The 23,806-nt window shown below is 41.1% G+C and overlaps 2 protein-coding genes across 6 annotated transcripts in view; one reads left to right on the top strand and one right to left on the bottom strand.

Annotated features, from left to right (window-relative positions):
* LOC136432888 (mitogen-activated protein kinase-binding protein 1-like) overlaps positions 1-10,731 on the top strand; it is a 31,002-nt gene extending 20,271 nt beyond the window's left edge. For 2 of the 5 annotated variants that reach the window (XM_066424495.1, XM_066424492.1), the window contains 16 exons: positions 332-395; positions 664-771; positions 938-1,164; positions 1,362-1,429; positions 1,648-1,807; positions 2,250-2,326; positions 2,551-2,652; positions 2,780-2,979; positions 3,401-3,561; positions 3,994-4,378; positions 4,500-4,644; positions 4,846-5,041; positions 5,313-5,516; positions 5,861-7,252; positions 7,575-7,660; positions 7,992-10,731. In XM_066424495.1, the coding sequence (XP_066280592.1) occupies positions 332-395; positions 664-771; positions 938-1,164; positions 1,362-1,429; positions 1,648-1,807; positions 2,250-2,326; positions 2,551-2,652; positions 2,780-2,979; positions 3,401-3,561; positions 3,994-4,378; positions 4,500-4,644; positions 4,846-5,041; positions 5,313-5,516; positions 5,861-7,252; positions 7,575-7,660; positions 7,992-8,330 (3,914 nt within the window). In that variant the 3' untranslated portion in view covers positions 8,331-10,731. The remainder of the gene's footprint in view (positions 1-331; positions 396-663; positions 772-937; positions 1,165-1,361; positions 1,430-1,647; positions 1,808-2,249; positions 2,327-2,550; positions 2,653-2,779; positions 2,980-3,400; positions 3,562-3,993; positions 4,379-4,499; positions 4,645-4,845; positions 5,042-5,312; positions 5,517-5,860; positions 7,253-7,574; positions 7,661-7,991) is intronic. The other 3 variants (XM_066424496.1, XM_066424493.1, XM_066424497.1) reach the window with 3 other exon arrangements.
* A 377-nt stretch (positions 10,732-11,108) lies between these two features.
* LOC136432889 (serine palmitoyltransferase 2-like) lies at positions 11,109-23,798 on the bottom strand. The gene is made up of 11 exons (XM_066424498.1): positions 23,547-23,798; positions 21,759-21,923; positions 21,406-21,560; positions 21,070-21,215; positions 20,527-20,654; positions 20,256-20,349; positions 19,601-19,926; positions 19,331-19,457; positions 18,599-18,734; positions 15,925-16,054; positions 11,109-14,835 (listed from the first exon to the last, which is right to left on the bottom strand). The coding sequence occupies exons 1-11, from the start codon at positions 23,667-23,669 to the stop codon at positions 14,710-14,712; spliced, it is 1,656 nt and encodes a 551-aa protein (XP_066280595.1). The 5' UTR covers positions 23,670-23,798; the 3' UTR covers positions 11,109-14,709.
* Positions 23,799-23,806: the final 8 nt, after the last annotated feature.

Raw genomic sequence — 23,806 nt, 5'->3', positions numbered from 1 at the left:
CAGCACGGAGGTGCTTGGTTGTACAAAGCAGCGGTTTCTGCATTTTTTGTTAGCAGACATATTCTCATCAAACACAATGGAAATATTGACTTTTGATATTCACTCACTCACTCACTCACTCACTCACTCACTCACTCACTCACTCACTCACTCACTCACTCACTATCCGGTTTAACGTCTTCTGTTCCCCATCATCTGGGAGTACAAAAGAAATGATACAATGATTATAATGTGATGCAGCTAAGTTTTATCAGTAATGCTTATTGTGAATGTTGATGTTATGTTCATATCTTTGTTGACTTTCTTTACCATGTTTATCTTCTGGTTCCAGAGCTGGTAACAGGTGTCAAGTTTACACCTGATCTGAAGAGATTAATATCCACATCGGGAGACGGGTGAGTTGTGAAAGATGTGTCTCTTAGGGAGGTAATCTATATGGAATGAAAAGAGTGTGTTGATCTGAAGTAACCTTGATTAGATTTTTGCCAGGTGTAAATGGCATTTCATGTTGACTTGCTCCAAGGACAAGTATTGCTGAGAAATAAGCATTGATTGAATTTCTAGGAAAAATGTTTGCTCTTAGTCTCCTTGACTAATAAGAGTTTGTAAATCCTGGAGTCAGTTTTGTCTACAGCCCAGTCCATGTTTTCCATCTCTTCCCAGCTGCATTTTTGTGTGGAAGCTGTCCCCAGTCTTCACACAGACCATGAAGGATCGGCTGGCAGAGTTGGGACAGCAGCTGCCGACAGAAGTTCCCAAGATTAAAATCAGGTCCGACCTGTCTCCTTGGTTAAGACCCTGAATTTCCATCCATTTTCCATCCTTTATGAAGAGATTCTGTTAAAAAAACTCTTAGTTATTGGTTGCAAAGAACAAGAGCAATGCAAATTAGAAAAGAAGACAACCCTAAATATGGTTTTCTGAACTGTTACTCCAGAAGAGACACCTTTGCAGTGACAGACAGCCCATGCAGAAGAGAGACGTATGCTGTACTCCCAACTCATGGTCCACCTTTAGTACCATCTGCCAATGGACACTCTAGTCCTCCTGACCTTAACATCACAGCCCCACTCCTTCAGCATGACCTCGGGCTGACGGAGTCAGACTTTGCTCCTGCCCGACCTTCGCTCTTTCAGAAGTCACCAGAGCCTCAATTAAAAGCAGGTAAAATGAACTTATAGCTGTGGTTATGTCAGATATGAATTTCTATTGAAACATTCTATCCAGCTGACTTGAATAAAATGATGATAATTAATGATTTATCTAATTGTTGAGAGCTATTGCAGTCCATTTGGTATTTTCCATACACCTGAAAAAGGGCAGTGCTAACATGGAAAATCTGTCCATGTTTAACCTTACAGAGGCAGCCAATGTTGGCCCAGAGTTTGACTACCGCTTTAGTGTGCTTCCATCCTGGGCCAAAAAACAGGTATGGGATTTTGGTGTGTGTGCGCAATGCGTATGCTTGTGAAATACAATCACAGTCTCAGCCGTCATCCTTCTGACGCCCATTCAACCTTGTGAAATACAATGAGTTCATCTGTTCTGCTGTTAATTCATTTTTCCAGTGACTATTTTTTTATAGATTTATAAACATGTGAGTCATACTTGTCAATACATGAAACTTACAGAAGATTTTGTTTTCAGGGGGTGGAAGAAGAAGTGAGTAAGAGTGCACCAGATACATATAGCAGTCCATCCCAGCCCCGCGGGCGCTGGGCACAACGTGTGGATGATGGAGGCATCAGGGTCAAGTCACAGTTGGATGCAGAGACCACCATCTCTCTCTCTCTGTCTGATGCACTGGGTTAGTCTTCGTATTGAGTTTTGTTGTAACTTGGTCTTAGCTGCTGGTTGTCTATTCCTTGTTCAAGGTTGTGGCATGTGGAGCAATGCTGATACTTCATGTTGTCATAGTCAAAATATTGCTTTAGTCATTTTACCATACAAGTTATCACTCTCAAAAAGGCAAAACTGGTACAAATGTGCTTTGTTATAAAGACTTCTTTGTTTTCCATATTTGTCCATTTCCCCTCAAAGGAAACGTGGTCTCAATTGCTTTTGCACTCTCATTTTTCATCTTCCACATAGTGTAGTGCGGTATGATGTTTTCTACTTCATCAATGTATACAGATCCCTGACACTGCTCTTACTATTACAAAATTGTTTCCTGTGTCTACTGTGTAGTCCAATATATTCAAAAGCGTGTATTGCAACATAATGAAGGAAAGTATCTACATTTTCTTCAGAGCGGCGACGCCTGACTGTGGAGCCTGACGCCATGCGGGACACCCTTCTCGGCATTGCTGCTGAAAGAGGAACAACAGTAAGTGCATTCTATCTCTTAGCAGCATATAATTAAAAACTGTTTTCCACAGTTTGAATACATGTACGCCTTAGTTCCCCCTGAGAATATTTTTTGTAAATAATTGAACTGTTGGTTGTCTGCTTGGTGTTTAGACATACATCAGTCCTCATTTATTTCATTATGCATAATGAAGATATTTTTACTAACATGATGCATAAACATTGGTATTCTCTTTTATCCAGGGCGACTTGCTTGAATCTGTCCAAGAAGAGCTGTCATTTTCCTTGGGGATGAGTCTTGACCAGTTTGAGAAAGAGCTACAGAGCAAGACACCAGCAAAGCAGGTACAGAAATATGTCAGATTCATTATCATATTGATAACTAATGAGCATCTTTGTAAGCTAGTTCTATTTTGAATCTACTGTTGGTATTACATGACTTTTTAATATTGGCTGTTGCCTTTCCTTTCAGCTGTTGAGTCAGGTTGGTGCCAACAGGAACAGTGAGCCATTTGAGAGACCAACCCGACTGACCTTGAACTTTGACCGGCAGACAAGCACAGAAGTTGGATTACACATCGAAGACATAGAGGGCGATGCAGAGGCTGGTGAGGATACAGGGAACATCATCTACCCCGCCCCCTCCCAGGACCTCATCATCACTCCTGACAGGTCAGGGATAAAGTCAGATTTACTCAGTTTCACTCCAATGTGTCCCAAGATTGCTTTCACCTATTGGTTACTTCATTCTGTGCACTTCAGAGAATTTAAACAAGTGTATGGAGTGCTTGTTATTGTTTCATAGTAAAGACTTCAGTAATGTGATCAGTTCCATTTCTAAGGTATATTAGATACTAAACATTATTTCCTATATCATGGGACAGAAAATTGCCTTGAAGCAAATATATTCAAAGTTTTAAGTCATGATGGATTTGCTTACCTCATTTTTGACAACATTCATGACAAATTGAAAATATGAATGTATAAAATAGTCATTGTACATTGTGTTATGGCACTCCTTGGCACAGCAGACTTGTCAAAGGTTCTTTTATCATCAGAAATTCTCACGTTTTCATTCTTGGTTTGCTTGTAGTCCCTTCCTGGTAAAGGAGTACTTCCCCATGAGCATGAAGAAGAAGAGACTTGGTGGAGAGACCCCGAGGAAGGAGCCAGAAGACACTGGAGCTGACACGGGGGAATCCCAGGAGGAAGGTGACGGTACCAAACCTCTCTCCAAACACAAACTAGCCAGACGTACGTACAGTCTAGCCTGCTGGGGTGTTGTGCAGTGCCACTGTGGTGATGTGGTGAAGTCACAAACTCTCATAACATCTCTTCACACCCATAAGAGAGACACAAGTTGTCTCATGTTTCCAATTCTACAGTATTGACTGCAGTGCAATGCATGAACTTTCATCCTATTACTATTCCTATATCACCATGAAACTCAAACTATTGTGAACGTTCTTTTGGTTTGGTTTCTACTCAACTAACCAAGATCTTCCATAGTGATAAGGCCATCATCACTTCTTCAAAATAACCCATCCTGTCAAATGAATTTTCTTCAAGTTAATTTCAAAAGTCCAAGTGAAATTGAATTTGAAAATAACTGACCTAGTTTTGAGAGAAATCTATGAAGAAGTGTGACCAAACTAATTGCTGGTTTCCTCTCTGTCATACATGTAGATTCAGGCTCAAATGATCCAGATAGCCTAGAGGAGGATGGAGAAGGGGATGATGAGGAAGAAGAAGAGGAGGAGGATGGTGGTGGTGATAGTCTGGAGAACTCTGAGGCTGAGGAGGACAGAATCAGCAGATCCCTCACACCATCAAGCTCCTCAGAGAAGCCTGACTCAGAGACTAGTCCACAAACGCCAGAGAAAGAGAGGTTCCTCAAACATAACTATGAGAACATGGATGTGTCTGCTGCATTGGGGAGTGAGATCTTCGGAAGGAGTTTGGATGAGCTGAAGCCACCAGCAGTAGCCGAGGCTGATCATTTCCTTAATCCTAGACTGAGTATTTCTGCCCGTTTCCTGTCACGGTCCCAACAAGGCACGAGCCTGAAAAGGTGAGAGATCTGCAGTTTGTTAATTTAGTGGATTTTACAAAAAGCTTGATGGAATTGAATTGACAGCACACGATAAGCGGCTCTCATTGTAATGATATTTTGACTTGACTGCACTCTTCAGATTCCTTCCCATGGCTTCTGTCACTGAGAGTGGTAAGGACCTTAATCCGGTGGCCATGACAAGCACAGCAAACGATGAGAACCTGCAGAAAAAGAAGGAAGAAATGGCCATGGCTGTCGATCAAACCAGGAAGAGACTGGAAGCTGTAAGTCTGATGGAACTGTTATACATGTACCAAATTTGCGAAGATATATTTCAAGATCCCTCATTTCTGTATATATCACTGTACTTAGTGTTGAAATTTGATTTAAAGCAACATGGCTATGTGATTGGGTATGGTCATTTTTTCTGATCCATGAATTTCATATGTTCAACCACTTTGTTGGATTTGCAAACCCCTGTCCAGATGGGTTACAAGCTGGAACGAGCTTCCTCAACAGACAGCATTAATTCTGAACCAACCCGCGACCTGGCATTCCCAGTGAAGGACAGCCAGTCCAAACCAGTTGCGCTTGAGAGCCGCTCCCACAGTGAGAGCTCAGGATCTGTGTCCACCAGTAGGAGTACCACACCATCCAGCACAGCTTCTGGTGCCGGCACAGGTGAGCCAGGCGATTACTTCATACCTTGACACATCATTGATCACAAAGTCCAATTGTAGAAAAGCATTTATCTTAAGGTTGCTCACATACATGATGGATGCTTAACAAAGTTATGGAAATTCAAACTTGATGATTTAGTTAGATTTGAAGGTACTGCAAGTCCTTATTTAGATCTAAAAAAAATTGGGCAACCATAATGAAAGCTTGCTTTGTAAGTTTTGAAATCTTGCTCCAGAAGATTTAAACAGTCATTTTTGTTCTTTTTGTACAGCATCCAAAGCTAGCAGTGGAGTAGATGTTCCCCTGGACATCCCTGAGAAATTACCCAGCTCTCCTCCTTCCCCTCCAACTCCGTCTGCAGACAAGGAGAACCAGGCCTTTCCAGACACCAAGGGCGGGGCCAAGTCTGTTGCTAAGGCAACCGCTCAGAAGCCAGTAACCAAGAGTATGTCCATGTCAGACCTGTCACAAAAAAGTAAGCATTGTTTTTACAGTTGAATTTGGTATAAACACTTTTTTGTCTATGGGAAGTTGTCCGTTCCAAATATTATTTTTCATTTAGATTCAAGGCTCTTTAGATATGTAATGTTATTTCTGTTATAGATAGATATGTTATTGCCAAATCTATGTATCTGATAATTTCATGTCCCTCGTTGTTGGCATTGCTTAATTTGGATGAATTAATGTATCAGTGTTCCTTTTATTCAGCTGCACACTGGCATTTTGAGACATAAGAGTATCAGTTCTTTACATGTTGCCATATGCTGAGCAAATTAAGATATGTCAATGCATGCCCATTATTTGCGTCTCTTTTCTTAGGTAAAAGTGACAACAAAGTGGAAGCATGTAATTCACCAGGCCCCCACAGCATGACCTTGCGTGCTAGGGTGAGCCAGTCCCAACCTGGATCACCCTCCAAGCCTCGTACCCTTCCCCTTCCCCCAGCCAAATCTGAACCAAACCTGGCAGATCCCAAAGACACTAAAAAGCCCACAAAAGAGAGGCGGAGATCTTCTCTCACAAAAGACAAGGCCAGTAGAAGGTCCTCTGGGTCGGCAATAGCAGCTAAAGCTCGAGGAAGGTCCAGAAAATCAGAGCCACTGTCTCCAGCCGTCTCACATCCCAACCTGGCCACAGAACAGGGAACAGATAAAGTGACCAAACCTGTGCGAGGCAGTGCTGTCAGGAGAAACTCTGTGGGTAGTTGTGTGAGCAGAAAAACAAGTGAGAAGGCAGAGTCAGCCAAAGCCCCTAGTGTGAATGTTGTTCCTCCAAGTCCCACACGAAAATCATCAGATGTGGAAGCTGTCAGTAGTGACCCTGCTGAAGCTGACAGGCGTGCCATGCCTCCTCCGCCTGCTGGATTTGTGTCTGCAAGCAGAGCCAAAACAGAAGTAAAAAAGCCACAGCATGCTGAACCAAAGATCAAATCCAAATCTGACCCCAGACAGAAGTCGTCTTTGAAGGAAAAAGCAGCAAAGAGGAAAGTTGTGAATGGTGCAGTGTCTCCACCTGTCAACAAGATGGCAACTCAGCCAAAGCCTAAGCAGTCAGAGCTGGTGGCTGTGACACCTCCAGGGTCGTTACAAAGAACTCCTGTTGAAACATTGCAGCCAGTCTCCTCTGATCAAGGACCAACTCTAGCAGTATCATCAGACATAGACGAGATCCCAGAAAGGGATACCAGCCAACCTCATACCTCTCATTCTGACAGTGAAATCTTAGAAGCCTATGATGTCCGTGCCTCTGAGGGCCCAGAGTGGCTAGATGCATGGAAAAAGTGTAAGAAAACAGACACTCCAACACAGTCCCTGGCTCTGGATACACAGCCTCCTGTGGTTGCCAGTTGCATTACTCTGACCAGCCCATCCAGGACGGTGAAGCCCAGCCCCCCCATGCCACTGGACATCACAGACATCATTCAAATCAACCTGCCCCCGGCTGGCAGGGAGCAGGATGGACCTGCGGCAGTGCAGGGGGATGGCACCACTGAACAGGGAGATGAAGGACATGGAGATGGCAAAGATGTGCGTGTACAGGTGACCCAGGAGCTGCAGGCCAGACAGAAAGAACCCATTGTTGGGCTAACTAACACAGCACAACAGACAAAAGTTCAGGAACATGCATTCCTCCCTGTTAAACAGTCTGCTAAAGCTTCTGCAGAGGTTCCACAGCATGGAGTGATGGAGCAGACAGAACAGCCAGAGAAAGGTGGTGTATAACAACAAACTCTCCCTCCCTCTCTGGCCAGCCTTGGCTACCTCCTTCTCTGGACTCTCCTTCCTCTCAAGTAGCCTCATCAAAATCAATTGAGAACAACTTGTAGTTCCTACCCTTTTCACTTGTGGGTGACAGTCATGTTCTGGCATTTCAGACAACTTCTGTGTTAGCTCTTCTCCCATTGCACACCATACAATGTACAAAAAAATGATTTGCAGTTTGTTTAACTTTAATACTAAAAGTGTAATGTTTGAATACAATTTCGTAATGCAACATAGAATATAAGATTTGGTCTTGTCTTGTTTCCATGTAGATTCTCCTGTCTCCTTGGAGGTGTGTTCCCAAGTTGTGGAGGATCTCCGCAGAACATTCCAAAAAGCAGCTAGTCTTCATGCTAGGGTGAGTGGAAGAAGCAATCACAGACAATTGGTGTATATGAGAGAAAGTAAATGCTGGTTACTTTACCTATAGGTACGGTTGACACTGCCTCAGAAAGTGGTTGCCCAGAACATGGACGAAAATAAAGCTGTCTGTTCCCATCAAGCTCTTTGAGTTCAAAGCACTAGACCGCAGATAGTTGTAATTTGTGTCAAATTTGGTGATCAGCTGTGCTCCTAGACTGCATTGATGTTACCTACATGTTTCACCCCAAGAATGGGGTTGGTTAGTGAGAAAAGTATTTCAGGTTTCTGCAATCATTTTGATTTTCATCGTTCTATTTTTTTTACAGGCTCTGCATAGTGAGGTCCAACACAAAGATGAGGTCCTGTCCATGCTGTCAGCCACCTTCTCCTCCATACAGAACCAAGTTACTGCAATGAACAAACAGAGTGCTTCCACAAGTAGCCACTCTTTCTCACCAGCATCTGTCCAGTCCCTGTCTCAGAGTATTTCAAGGACCCGTCAAGGCTCTGCCTCGAATGTGTTGGAGGAAGATGATACAGACACATCCTGTGCTCTGTCTCTCCTGGAGAGATACTCAGAAATGATGGTCAGCATGGTGCAGCAGAAGCTGACCCACAATGGTGTACAGCTTTCACAGCATACAAACAAACCCAGTGGAACCTGAAGTTAAAATTTGTCCAAAACTGTGCAGCTTTCACGGCATGCTCGCAAAAAAATTGAAACACATTGAAAAAAGTGTCTGTTGCACATGAATAAGTAGTGGAAAATGCTTCTCACTTAATCAAGTCAAACGTAATGTGATGTGCAGCTTTCCTGTTTCACAGTGAGAAAGGAAAATGAATACACATTTAGTACAAAGTACAAAACATTATAGTTCACATGATGCACTGGCACTGGGTTTTGGAATGCTGGAATAAAACCAAGGAGCAATAATTGTGATAGGAATACATACTTTGGAACTGTCTTGTAAAGTTATAATATATTGCCGCCCTGGAGATGCTTGCTGCTAGTCAATGCTGGTTTAGGGAGATGGACACTGCACAAAAACACTCTTTTGTTGAGTTAGTTGCTACAATGGGGGATGTTTACATTGTGCACAAGTACAAATGGCTATCCAATTCCAGGTATTTGGTGCTTATTATTGCTCTTGCTAACTGCATGATTTAAGTGGTGACACATCATGTATGACATTTGCTGCAGACTTTTTTTGCCAAAGTTCTTAAAATCACATCTTACATTAAAAAAGTGCCGAAGATAAAATTCTGAAATTGTAACATAAAGAAAGCCACCCCCCTTTCTCAAGTTTCATTCCCCCACTCTCTCCCAACCTGCATATGGCTGCCGTTATACATGCTGGTCAGGTCAGAGTTGACAATATTGCTGTTTCTATGACGCTAAAACCGTAAGTAAGGCTTTTTTTGCAGTGTCCTACCATCATCCTTGCTGTCTACATAATAGGGAAATATTACCATACACCTGGCCTAAATGATGGAAAGGTGAAACATTTTAACAGTTGGAGGTAGCAGATATGTAGAGAAGTGACAAAAGAAAGTGCCTTAAGCTTATACTTAGAAGAGCCTGCGACTTTGTGCAGTCAGTACTCCATTTCACTTGGCGTAGTTTTACATTGAGTGCAGATGACTAATATGTATATACAGAGCTGCATGCATTGCCTTTCTGCCAGTAGGAGTAAAGATATACCAACTACTTTGGGACTTCTCAAGCTCAAAGCTAGTCAACCTCATATCAGCACAAGACTGTCCTGTTGGCTTCTTTGTTTTCTAAAAGTCCAATCAGTTTCCAAATGTTCCAAACAAGTAGTGCATGTTAGAGATGTCAGTTTATGATAGCACATTAGTTACACACCTTTCAGCAAGCACCAGTCAAACACTGTCTAAAGAACAACTGTTTATGATGCTGATTAATGTCCAATAACTAAATAGATACAAGTAGCAAATGATTCAGATGTGTACAAGAAGTTGCCAAACAAGACTACAGTAAATAACACTCAAGATAGAAACATGTAGGTAGTAACTGCACTTTAGAAACAAAATACTGTCAACTGGAAGGTACTCATGTTATAGATAGTCAAACTATACATTGTAAATGCATATGCTAAGAGTATGAACGATGCTGTACATAATATAGCCCTATTAATCTAACTATGGCTTCACAGTGGGAGATGTACAGTAGCTATAGTTATATGCAACAGAATACCCATTATGTGGTTGGTAATCTGTGAAAGTGTCATAAATTGTATTCACTAAATCTGTCGGTATATCAAGATTTGTGTTCTTTACCAATGTTTGAATAGGAAAGGTGTGAAGATTTTGTTAGATTAAGATTTACTCATTTACAATATTCAGTGCTTCCAATTTGTCATTTGTGTGATCCTCAGGGGCAAGTTGCAAACAGAAAGCCTGTATGAAAAAGATATTGCCAGTCACCAGCTGCTAGCAGCTTGTGTGAACAGAAGAGGATAGGGCTTAGATAGGCTTAGATGTAAGGTCGCCCATCAAGTCATTTTGTCTTTGGAGAAAGCTCTGAATTTCCATGCATGGTCCACTTATTTGAAGTGTCCAGTCTCCACTGTAGGTCATGTTACCACAATATCTGCACCTGTATCACACATTTATGGATGCTTAAAGGTAAACTACTGCTCAAGAAATGATTCCAGTTCCATCTAATAGGTTACTATAGGAATGTCAGTTCAAACATATTGTGCCAAATGTACGAACTTCAACTTCTACTCAAGGGTTTTTGCCTGTGCACCTGGCAGTGCAAGGCAATGATGTGGCATTGCTTCAGCTCACTTCTGCAGCCTTTTTTTGTCTACACGTGGCTTCTATCAATGTACCCCATCTATTCTGTCTACTGTTCTTGGTTTTGTTGGACCAATGGTTTTTCATTTTGTGTTTAATTTATTTTTCTATTTTCTCATGACCAAAGTTGTTGCCCTGTATTATAGTGATCTTTGAGACAGATGTACAGAGGACAGATATGAGAGACTTCTTTTGTTCGTTGATGATTTAATAGATTTGAAAATAAAGGATGAGAATGCAAAATTGTGTATGGTGTCAATGAATTGTGCAATACAGATAATTAACAGCTTTAAAATTAGATTGGAATAAATTTGGAGACCAATATGAATCCCATTTGCCTTTTCAAACTTAAGTAACTTTTTCCTCAGCCAGGGATACACCATTTGATGCGCAGCATCCCAAATACATGGCAGACCAAGCATTTGCACATGTGCATGACTCACATGTACAGCAAGTGACTTTGTCTCATAAGCTATCACCAATGTTGAACCTGTCAGATTTGTGTTCAATGTGGTGCTAAGTTAAGACCTTCAAGTGAATATCACTAGCACCAAGTAGAACATTGGTATAGTCAACCTCCTTGGTATAGTGATAAAAATCAGAATAAAGAAATGAGACTGTTTTTATGCAAACACCCATGCTTTATTTCTAGCAGACTTCAACTTGGTATAAATCAAGCCCATTCCACAAATACATTCATGCGCTAACTTAAGAAACGTGCCACGTATTACAAAATTTCACATATCAATGTTTGCTAATTTTGACAGTACAGTATCTGCATGTCTACTGTCCTCAACATAACTAAACTTTGCTGAGCTTTCTTGCAATATTACAACATTTTGAGGGAAAAGGTATGTGAGTGTCAGTCATGCAGTCTAGCCTGGAATCCAGCTGTGAAAGCCCTGGGGTACATTGTTCATCACTCTGATCTGCCTTCTGGTACAGCTATCATGGCTGGCTTCCAGGCTAGTATTGGTCAGAAGTGGTCACAAATATCACACATCAATATGTTACAATCTTTCCAGTTTCAATCAAAACACTAGTGCATTTCCAAAAGGAAAACATGTAAACATTTGCTGTTCATACCACCTGTATGGCTTTCTGTCGAATTACCAATCTGTTGTATTTCAAACACCTTACTTCTGGTCCAACTATCTGAACCTTTTCAATGGAATAACCTCAAGGGGAAATTTATGAAGTTTGTGTTGAGTTTTGATGCAATACACACTAGTCTGTGTAACACTCAGGCCAAGACCCTGACCAGTGGGAGAACCACTGGAAGGATGACTTAGTCAGCCTACAGTACACACATCCTGAGCACACAACTACAGTTAAAACTGCCCAAGAATACCACTCAGAACCAATAGAATCTGAGCTATGAGCACAGGTGGTTGCTATGCAGGTCAATGGGAAAATTTGTTTAAGGGACCACCAAAAAGTGGTCACATTGGCCAGGTGGTCCTTATGTAGAGGTGGTCACTTGCACAGGTTTGACTGTAACTGACCTACACATTGTTCCTGACACATCATACATGTATCAGCAATGAAAGCTGACATGCAGCATATGTTCACAGGTGGACACAAGGCACATTCTTTATGTCCTTATTGTTTTTGTATATTGTATATTACTAAGACTTTGTACAGCAGATCATGACCTCCACCTTAGCAAAGCATTCTGATATCTGAAATACTACATATTCTGAAGTGGGTAGCAATATCACAGTGCTGTATATTACAATGTGTGCAAAGGCACCAGAGGACATGTGATTAGAGCTTGGAGATTTTCCATAACAAATGACCAAGAACCTCTGTAATCACTGATATGGCCATATAAAGCTAATTCTATGGATGACAACTGCAAGCACAGATTTTGCACTCCCCTTAAAAAGCATTCCTTTCAATAGGGACCAATAAGGAATGCTTGCAATATCATTGCCCTACATTAATTAGTGGCAGTCAGCCCTTTGTAATAAGTCTTAGGTACAAGCTGGCATTTGATATGGGGTTTCCAAAGCAAGCGATCCATAGAAATTAAATTTGTATGGCCTTACAATATTTTTCTATTCTATTCATAAGTAGCACACAGAAGACAGCTCTCAGGGCTAAGGCAGGCAATCTTTGCCACCCACATGAGGTGTGGCCATTCGTAAAAAAAATAAGGCAGCAGTGAAGTGGTCAGTTTGGCATATTGAAATCAATGGGATGCGCCCTTGTCTCCCAACTACTAGTTAACATGTAGAGAAAAATACAGGCTCTGTGAGCAGCTGTGGGAGAAAGAGGATGAACCATGCTGCACAAATCTGTCTGGCCAGTGTCCCAGTGTCAAGCAAATCATTCACCTATACCTAATACCTTCATCACCATCTCTCACCTTAACACATAAGCATGTCTGACAAAACCTCAGATTTGTCTGTCTAAACATTTTCTTCTATGCTGCTTGCTTTTATCAAGCATCTATTAACATATTTGTAACACTTTGTCATACTAATATGCTATCTTTAAATTGTCCTCACACAGAGGCTTAATCAACAGAAATAACTCAAGAAACTATAAATTACTGACAGAGAAATATGTCAATGCATGTCCCATCAAGAGTACCTACTGGTTGGTCCTTGTAACATAGTAGCATAAGGCAGCTATGGTGCTGTAGTTTTATCTTTTTTTTTGGACGATATGCTGGGTTGAGTACTGGTTAAGGATATCAAAAATGCAGCTTTTGTTTAACTTTTTGCTATAAAGATGGAAAAACATGATTTACTAAAAAAATCATTTTCAACATCACATGTCAGTAATGTACAACAGAGTTTGCATTTCACATTCTGGTTCTTTTGTTTGTATAATCTATCTTCAACTAAAAAATGATGTAAGAGACTAGTTGAAATGACAGAATGTAGTAAAAATAATGGAATGGTTTACATAAGTCAATGGCATATGGAAGTAAGAAATCTATGGAATTCTATAATATGTAGCTGCCATGGCTGTGGAAAGTATAAAAAATTTCTGTCCACTCCAACATTCACATACATGTATTTTAAGTAAAGCTCCAGGTGGCAAAGCAGCAGCCACATCACAGGAACACATACATAAATAAACCAAATTCCAAACGTTTGGCAACATCAATTTGATCATATCCTATTAAATTGTTTTCTTACAATTAGCACTGTGCTTAAAATCATTTCTTCTTTCTAATGATATGAGACACAATGCTAATGATAAAAGAACAACAAAGATAACCAATCAAACCAAGGAGGTTTTATCTCCTTGATCAAACTAACGTTTCCAAACTTTTTGTGCTAGGTCTAGATAAAATTTCACTGTTTTCTTCCACCATAATATATGAATCTGTTGACTTTTGACCTCCTTTGAGCGGAAGCATTTTGTGAGTTTAAATAGCAAATTATTAAAACTCCTTCCTTTGTAACTCTTTTAACTACTGTAGATGTAAATGATGTACATATATGGATGACTAGTATACAGTAAATGCCAAGGTCAATACTATGGGATAGGCACTGATAAAATTTCAAAGATTCATTTTCTAACACCTCTATATATTATATCTGTTAGCTTGAATTTACTGGGTACCATCAACATGAATAACCTAATGATGGCAAAAAAATTCCATCTTCAGAACAAGACCGAATTCTAGCACATTTATGCCGCTTCGCAAACTTTGTGTACCTATATGTAGTGAAAACACTGGCTCTGAAATGTCTTAGAAATTTCAAATCCTTTCCCCTTCATGTGAGGGTAAGTATATACATGTTGGAAATATATCCCGTCAGGATAACCTTTATATAGTTCATATCCCCAAACAAGCATGTACAAGTATTATTTAAACAAAGACACAAATGAGAGGAATTTGGGTTACCAAATTTCCTGTGACCTATCAGTATTACCCTAACATTATGATAAAATCCCCACTATGTTACCACACACACAAAAACCCTTGAAATGTAAAAAATATGCAAAGCATTATTATTGTATTTGGTTCCTGTCATCAACCAGTGTATGGTACACAAAATGATTGAGTGGAATATTGGTGGATCTTCTTGTACTGCATTTCTGTGACTGTTTACTTTTCATGTGTGTTCCAGATACAAAAGCTTTGCTACTGCAAGAAGAATGTCAGAGTCTGAACTGCATAAATATAGTGTCTGCAACCAACAAACTGCATCTTCAAGACTTAAAGTACATTGTAACCATGTCTGTGACCAGAAGACATCATGCCTCGTGTGACAGGCAGTCCACCTGCCTGTAGCACTCCTCAGCAAACACGCCCTTTGTTGGTGGGTTGAGGGAGTACTTCAGCTGCAGACGGTCTCCAACATCACTGATGGCATCCAGAACCTAGCAAGATAACATCCATGTATTGTAAGTAACATGTATTCCTAGATACTAAAGGAGAGGATAGTTCGTAGAACTGTTTTACATCCCACTGGTGATGATGGTATTTCTGGGTGTGGCAGGACGACTGTTCAGGTTCTTGATCCTCAGTTGAGGTCATCACCTTAAAAAAAAAAAACTATAAAAATTGCAACATTACCACAGTTCCAATACCTACATACTGTCCTGAGAAAACCATGTTGAACTTCAGAAATGTCAATGCCCAGATGTCTAATCACAATGATTCGTTCTTGTCAAGAATGTTGTTCATTTGTCATCATCATCATCAGTCGACGTGCTTTCGCTACGACAGGGTTATACCGCCCTTTTTACGGGGTGACATACCCTTTCGTTGGCTGCCATACAAGACAGGGATGCGCCAGTTCTCCCGTCCGGGTGAATGGTGTAAATCACTGTATGGATGATACGAGACGGAGGTTTGCCAGGCCTCCATCCGGGTGATTTGTAGTGAATCACCATCTCCAGACAGAAGGATTTGGACCATCGCACACCGGGGCATGCCCCTACTCTTTTTTGAAAGGTGTGGTGGGTTCTTTTACGTGCGCGGGGTGTGGCTCTGCCCAAACACGGGACCTCCATTTAACGTCCTATCCAAGGGACGTCCCTAACCCTAGATGAGCTAGGTACTCATTTACACCTGAGTGAAGTGAGGAAAGTCGTGTTAAGTGCCTTTCCCAAGGGCACAACGTCGGGGCGCATGTCCAGACATGTCTGTAGGCAGCCCGGGATTGAACTCGGGTCCCCTTCTTTGACAGTCGAATGGTCTATCCATTACGCCACACGACGCCACATTTTCATTTGTACTGCTCCAAAATGTTTCTAGTACTGTACTTACATCCCTACAATCTGTATAACAGTAAGCTGACTGGCATGGGTGGTATCAAGATGACCTCTGCAGGGCATCCCTGAACATATTTAAATGAAAGCAACCATTATACAGCCTGGTATAAAGGGCATGTCTCCCTTTGACTGCTGATTGTACATTTGTATGTTGGAGGTATGAGCCAGTGTGTGGCTACAGACCATTCCTACCTTGTCTAACATTTCTCGTGTGTGGGCAGCAGACAGACAGAAACGTGCTCGGGACTCCACAAGAGGAGTGGCGGGGAAACCCACAACCACTACCCCTACATTCTGCTGGTAAAGCTCCCGGCTAAAAGCTCTGTGGGGAGGGAAGAAAGGAAGTATAAACAGCACAGTCGGCCTTCTATATTACAAGGGCAAAGTAAGTGTACATACCTTCTATCATTCAGTCTAAGTCACTGAGGAAAGCAATCAAAACAGGGTTACAAAACATCAAATCTTTGATAAGATTAAGAAAACGCTGATACACATGTACCATCACACATATGACAATAAAAATACCCTAAAACAAAAGCAAGAAACCAAACATAGTCAAATGCAAAAAAGCCAAGTTTCCCGTTATGAATCTGTCTTGAGAAGCAATCTGAGGTTAGCTGCTATTAAATATTTAAAGCTTTTAGAATTTGAAATCATAAATCAAAGTAAATGCTTTGCTGCATTACCCATTTTTTGTAATTTTTCCACAGGCAAAGACATTAAACACCTGCTAAATCAATGTTGTGCAATAGCAACAGGACACGAAACAGCCGAATTGTTCCACAACAATTACATGACATTTTAGAGAAGCACCCAAGAATGGTCTGATAGTCTGATTTCAAATATTTTCTTTTGGCACATGTCACACAGGTTGTTCTGTTGTCTTTCAACTCAATAGAATTTCTGGATGCATCGCCTCACCTGTAAGGACAAAAGGTGCCTACAAAGCAGAAATAACAGAAACTTGTTTGTTTGACACAACTTAGAACTTAGAACATAGGACAGTAAATATGGACAGAAGCAAGAGTAATAAACAGGTAACCTTAGCACCCATGTAGCCACATACAACTTTACAACCATAGCCATTAGCATAACATGTTAAGGGATAGCATTGAGCGCTTGTTAAAAAAGCTCAATAACTACGACAGAACTACTCCTACACAATTTACATATATTGACAGCAGAAACATTAAAAATGTGTTCAGCATGCATGCTTGATGAAAGCTTGAACACTGTATAAAAGCTGTAGTAAATAACAGGGCGAAAGGTCAAGGGGTAGCAGACTTTGCCAAGCAGGACACATGGTATGGACAGCAAAGCAGATTACGGGCTAATTTTGCCAAGCAGGAAACATGGTTTGGACAGCAATTCAGCGTACAGGGAAAGCCAAGTTAGTACGACAACAGCCAATCATTTTAAAACTCCCACTCTCACCAACATGGGTGCAAACATTGCGTTAGGTCACATGACGTGGACTCTCTGTTCAACACTCAACAATTGCACAACAGGTTTAGCCACAGTCCTACCCAGAAAATTACAAAAACAATCCGATGAAAATCAAATCTGTCAAGCCTTGAATTTTTCCTGGAGAAATAACCTTTCTGAGACAAACTTAGCTGATACACTGTACTTGGCTCAAGGGCTTATCCTTCGTAGAAGGTACAGTGAGCAAACTATTCACATCATACACGTATTACATGTACATGTCATGATCGATTGAACAAGTTGCATTTTTACGTTTGAGTATGGTAGCCTGCATTAATTACATTGTGTTAAGGCTTCTCAGTAGATATCCTTATACACTATTTTTTCTGCCCTCCCAGCTACTCAGACACAGCTTGGTTTGAGAACTGGATCACTCAGGTTGAATGCTGAGACAATGGTCTCATTAAAACTGTTCAAACTTTATTCTGAACACAATAAAAAGATGACATCTTAGTCAGTAATAAGTCCTGCTAAGCTGTGTTCAATATCACAACAACCAAGCTGTTAGACAAACCAGGTGTGTAAACAGTATAGAGAAGCTGTTAGGCACACCAAGTGTGAAAACAGCTGAGACAAAAAACACAAGATTACTGATCTTCCCACATTTGACTCTAGCTCTGAACTAGTTGTCTGAAACTAGCACACAATTCCCAAAGAGAACAGCCCAATCATCAACTTTAGAGATAAGATTCTTCACACTGGGATGCACATGGGCCATAAAGAAGATGAGCTGTCATAACCACACCTGGCTGTTGTCCACTCTCAGCCTCCTCACAGCTTATCAATTTAATTATCAAACATTGAAATAACATTATGCTAAAACCCAGCTTCTGCATTCATTCCTCTTCCAAATGGGATTCAACTTAATTCATGAAGTAAGCAGTCACATTACGGTGTCCCTTTAAAACTCTAGAAGTAGAAGGCTATTCATTACTCCAAAGCAACAAAATGTCGAAACCATATATATATATATATATATATATATATATATATATATATATATATATATATATATATATATATATATATATATACAATCAGAAAATATTACAATTACAACAGTCTATTTGGTTCTACAACAATTATAGTAGTTTCGGTTCAAACTTGTTCAAATATTCATACATCTATGTAAAGTACTCCTGTTAGTTTGAATGGAGAGACTTCTGGATATGAAATTCCAGTGAGGAATGTGTCACACCTAGTCTACATAGAGATGTTAAACAGAGATTCTACTTCACGTGGCCCACCTACATGACACTGAAAAGTTTTGGTGTGACCTTTACACCTCGTTACCTGTTTGCCGTTGTTTTTCCCCTTCATTCTTTTGAATATCACACACGGTGGAAACGGACACCAAAAGTTTCCTTTTTCATGTACTCACGCAATTTTTGCAGGCATGTAGAGGAGAACAGGCACGATGGGCGAGTCGTCATTTCCGTATACAATAAACCCCATCTCCACAAGGCGCTGCCGGAAGTACTTGGAGTTGGCTGCCAGCTGCTTGATCCTGAGTTGACCTGGACAGTGGAGAAATGAAGGCAACAAATAGTTAGAAGTTACTGTAGTTTCATCAACAAATATCTCAATTTTGGACAACTTTCCATAGAATTATCCATTTGCACTAAAAAATGATAGGAACAAAAAATGTTATAACAATTACTTTTCTTACATGTACCTGCATTCTAACTCCTGTTCAAGAATGTCTCAATCCTTACATCCAGGAGAAGCTTTGACAGTTTGTCAGTATGCTCTTGACAAGTGGTGCAGTACCATTTGATAAATGTTACAAAAAATACCTTTCCCAGTCTAAAAGTATTTTCTTTCAGTTACAGGCAGTACCCACCGTGCCATCCAATATCTTCCTACCTGGACTACTAGAGTAGAGACAATCTAAGCACACATTGCAAGTTTCCATAATGATCAGCACTGAGAATGATGATGAAAACAGAAGACGTGGGAGATTTCCACCTTCAAAGTAAAGCTTTTATCACAGTAGGACCTATAGTTTACTAAGGAAAAAAAGAAACAGTAGTAGAAGTCAGCTTTTTTTTCACAACACAACACAACACAACTTAACACAACACAACACAATATAGTAAATGGGGAAACTTACCTCTGTTTGTACCATCCTCACCCATAATGATCTTCATGGAAGTGATGACCTGTTGTGCCACAGGAGCTGACATGGAGCAGGCATACGTGGTACTGTGAGAGTACGCTCGGAGGTGGTTGATCAACCGCTGGGAGGACAGCAAGAGAAAGATCTTATCCTTTCTGCTCACAAACATGTCATGCCATGATATTTTGCGTAATAACTTCGTGCTAAAAGCCTAAGAAATCCTGACAAGAGCTTGGGATGCACAGATATGAAGTTAAGACTGACCTTTGATCCTCCAATGTAGCCCCCTGCAGCACCAAAGCTCTTGGTGAATGTGCCCATCATGATGTCCACATCCCTGGGGTCCACTCCCCAGTACTCAGTCGCCCCCCTGCCCGTCTCCCCCAGGGCCCCGATGCTGTGGGCCTCGTCCAGGTACAGGTAGGCCCCATACTTCTTCTTGAGACGGATGAGGTCGGGCAGCTTGATGATGGAGCCCTCCATACTGTAGATCCCCTCCACTATGATCAGGATCTTCCTCCAGGCCCGGTGGGTCCGTGGCTGGCCATTTATGATCGCTTCCCTCAGTTTCCTTTCCACATCTTCAATATCTAAGGAGGATGGGGTAGAGCTTCGTTACTTTAAGGACATTTACTAAGAAACGTATTAGTAAATGGAGGTTTACTAAACCGTTTAGGATCTACGATAAACTTCACTGCTGGTCTTAAGCTCCATCTATCTGTGAAAATTGAATACATGTTCTACTGTACCACAGACTCAAACACATTAAGTCCATTTCTTGGGTTTACAATCTTGAAACAACATCGCAATTCAGGCAGACCTACATCAACTTAGATGTTTGTCCATTATCACCAACAACATGTAGCATATCTTTGTGCCAACCATGTTTGTGACATCTCTTCCTTATGCTGTCACTCACCATTGTGTTTGAAGACCTTGATGACAGTACTACACAGCCTGGCCCCCAGCACAAGAGATGCATGGTTTAACTCATCACTCAGGATAAGGCATCCCTGTAGACAAATGAAAAGTAAAAAAAAAAGACTTCAAACTAAGGGTGAACATATCACACTGGCCCAGCTGAACAAACAGCTTGCAGAGTAACAACTCCAAGCCCTTTATACTGTATAAGTATGGCTGTACTTCAGCTACTGCAACATTCTCGGAGCAGAGCTCTATCCTTTACTTACCTTTCCACCCATGAGGGCTGGAATGTTCATGGAATTGGTGGCAAAACCCATTCCGAAGGTGACGGCATCCTCCACACGCAGGAACCTGGCTGTTGTCTGCTCCAGTTCCTCATGGATACTGTAGTTCCCTGTAGATGTCCAATATAGTCATCTGTCAGTACATGTTGGTTGATCAGGTGCCAGTACAAGATGTTTGTAAGCAGTAATACATGATGTTCTTTTGATAGACATGGACTGTTGTGTATGGCGGTGCAAGGGATTAGGGGAGGAGTTTCTCTTTTTGGTAACAACCAAGTACGGTCATATGGGGGTGGTCAGGCTTGCCACACCTACAGTCATACAGAACATGACAGATAGTCAAGGAATGCAGAAGACAATGTACTTTTGATAGACATGGAGCTCAACCAAAATATGCACACACCTACATCAATGACCCAACTCATCTGCATGAAGCAGACTTGTCATCTGCATTCTTCTATGGGTAATGTAAACAGATGCAAGCATTAGCTTGGAGTTCACTAGGTGCAGCTTTTTGAGTCTTACCCAGTTCCTGTCTGGTGCTGCAGACTCCTGCCCCATACTGCTGCAGGGCCCCTGCTGCAGCATCTGCACACGGGCCGCTCTTCTCTGCAAACCCCAGGTAGTTGTAGGAGCCTAGATTCACACAGCGTTTACTTTTACCTGTGAGCCTAGTAGAAAGGATAAAAAAACTTTGTACAAAGCTTGATGAAGTTGTTCCACGTGTTCATAGAATTTCAACACAGCATAGCAATATGAAAGTATGTACTAGTTATTAAATACTGCCTCTGAGGGGACAATCTTAATCCATGGATCTACACAATCAAGACACTAATTGCTGCATGGCTTATCACAAATCACCTAAGGTGCCAGTTGCCATCGTTGCTAACCCTCTCTGAAACGTCAAACTCCGCAGACGGTACGCTGCAAATCGGCCTGTTCCAGCAGTCCCTGATACGTGTGTAAAGGTTCCTGGTGTAGAAACTCTCAAAGGACTGGTACAAGGGAACAAAATCCTGGGGGAAAACATTGATTTTACAACATGAGTCAAAATAGAGATCAATACAAACATACTAACTTTACATGTACATCCCAATGCACAGTATGCAAATCCAGTACAGTAGAGTAGAATGAAATGATATGTCCCTTTGGAAACAATGAAGAACTAAACTGGGCCATGCTACAATATGAAAATAAAACTTGAACAAACTTACCCTCATCTTTTTCCTTTCTATGGTTGAGTGTGTTGTTTCCACTCCACTCTTCCTCAGAAAATCTCTAAAGTAGCCAAATAGCACCAACATGCCATAACCAAGGTATGTCAGGCAGGCCACCAGCAGGGGTACTGGCTCAAAGCTCTCTTGGGACATCTTCTTGATCTTATGTGGGAAAAGAAGTAGGAAATAAGAAGTTAGTTTAAAGGAAATAAAAAGTCAGTTAAAAGTTCAATGTATATTATTCTCCATTACTAAGTTGGTTCTAGTGTCACAGTAAATAGACCTGCTAAAGATCATTCCAGATTCCTGAAAGATATTTCATTCTTAACATATACAAAAACTCACAAACGCAATTTCATTGATTTCATGAACAATGGCTTCAAGCTAAAGCAACTTATGTGGTGAAATCTGAATTCTTCCTCAAAAGTTGGAACTTAACGTGTTCAATTTTTTCCTACCTATTAAACTATGGTTACTTTCACTTAAAATTGGTACATGTAGTTCTACCGTATTTTACTTTCAAAATATCAGAATTTTGAACAATCTGAAACATACTGTAGTCAGAAAAAATTCCGTACGATGTACCACTCACTAGTCTACATAGATAACGTTATGGTTAAAAGTTGCAACTGATATGAGTGATAATATTATAAAAATTTGTCTATTCAAAAATCAAAACAGTTTGACTCGTTTGGGTAGGCAAAAATGGTTTATTTGTGAACATGAATGCTCCAAAGCGCTTGATCTGTTCAAGGACGTTTTATTCTGAGCCACCCCTCCGAGGTGGTCTGTGACAACTTGTAATAAAACTGTTTCAGCGATTGGAAAAGCAGCATGGAACCGATCTGCCTCCAGGTACGTGGGTCCTAGTTTGCGGCACCACTTTTGGTTAGCGAACGTTTTTAGCTGTTAATCAGATATTTCTCTCGCGTGTTTTTCAATTGTAAAATTGTTATGGCTGCCAACTCCAGTTCTAAATGGTCAGCTGAGGAAACGGCAGCCCTAATATATTCTCATCTGGAGAATCAGGAGGTGCAGAGGAGACCTCATGGCACATATTGGAACCAGGATGTGTTCGAAGAAATTTCCAAGGCTCTGTTGGAACAGAAGGAACACGTACGTCTTCAACTTCAACAGGACAGCAGTTCAGTGCTGATCAAGACCAAGACTCTGAGGCTGAGGTACAAGACGGTGCGGGATCTCAACAGACTCAGGGGGAGAGATTGTATACCGGTATTATGCCAATTGATGCCAACCGTTTTGAGCACGGGTCCAAGTCTGCAACGTGAACGCAAAATGTAAACTGTTTTAAGTCGGAAACGAATCAAACCGTTTTGATTCTTGCATCATGAACAAGGACTAAAGGTGCAACATGTGAGTCAACCAAATATGGGGTCGTAACAAAAGTGACGAAATATTGTCATTTGTATCTCTCGTTGGTTACAAGCGGATCTCCACGTTGGCATAGGGACACATCCCACTTGCTGAGCTGGTTCAGCAAGGGAGATGCGTCACAATCCAGATAAAAGATCATTTGGCCAGATAACTAACTTATATAGTTAAACTTTGAAAGACCTTAAAAGGAACAGCATTAACATCAGTTCCTGGCCGTGGCTTCTATTCTTACAATATAATACATACACGGCAATTTGTTTGTGGTTTTTCCTAAGGAAGTTTTTATGCAACCACCGCGCCCCGCCCGACCGGTCATTTGTCACTAAAACAAATGCCATCTTGAAGGCGGGGCAAAACTGCCCGTTTTCTTTGGGAGGGGTTCGACCTCACCTTGTCATCCTTGTAGTGGGGGACGTGGCCGTTCGAATGTGGAATGAATCCATTGGACTCTTTGACGTGTCCGTTAGCTGTTGGTGCCGAACCTGACAACGTGTTTTTGCCTCCCCCGACCATTTTGTCGTGAAACTATGTACAGTGACTCACTCCGTTTCTGAGGCCCCCATGCATATCGAGTGCAAGGGGCAGAGGTCAACTTATTTTATATAATATCAGGTTTTTGATTGGTCAGTTCATTTACGCGCTAATCCTGA

This window comes from Branchiostoma lanceolatum, chromosome 4 (genome assembly GCF_035083965.1).
Source record: "Branchiostoma lanceolatum isolate klBraLanc5 chromosome 4, klBraLanc5.hap2, whole genome shotgun sequence".
Classification (NCBI taxonomy): domain Eukaryota; kingdom Metazoa; phylum Chordata; class Leptocardii; order Amphioxiformes; family Branchiostomatidae; genus Branchiostoma; species Branchiostoma lanceolatum.
Note: the sequence above shows the minus strand (reverse complement) of the source record. Positions and strands in the feature narration are given on the sequence as shown.

Excerpts from the sequence above, each read along its gene's own strand:
- LOC136432889 (XM_066424498.1), bottom strand. The coding sequence starts at position 23,669 with ATGGTCGGGGGAGGCAAAAACACGTTGTCAGGTTCGGCACCAACAGCT. Across the intron at positions 20,655-21,069 it reads CAGCACCAGACAGGAACTGG|GGAACTACAGTATCCATGAG; the intron begins GTAAGACTCAAA and ends GGACATCTACAG. Across the intron at positions 20,350-20,526 it reads CAGCCCTCATGGGTGGAAAG|GGATGCCTTATCCTGAGTGA; the intron begins GTAAGTAAAGGA and ends ATTTGTCTACAG.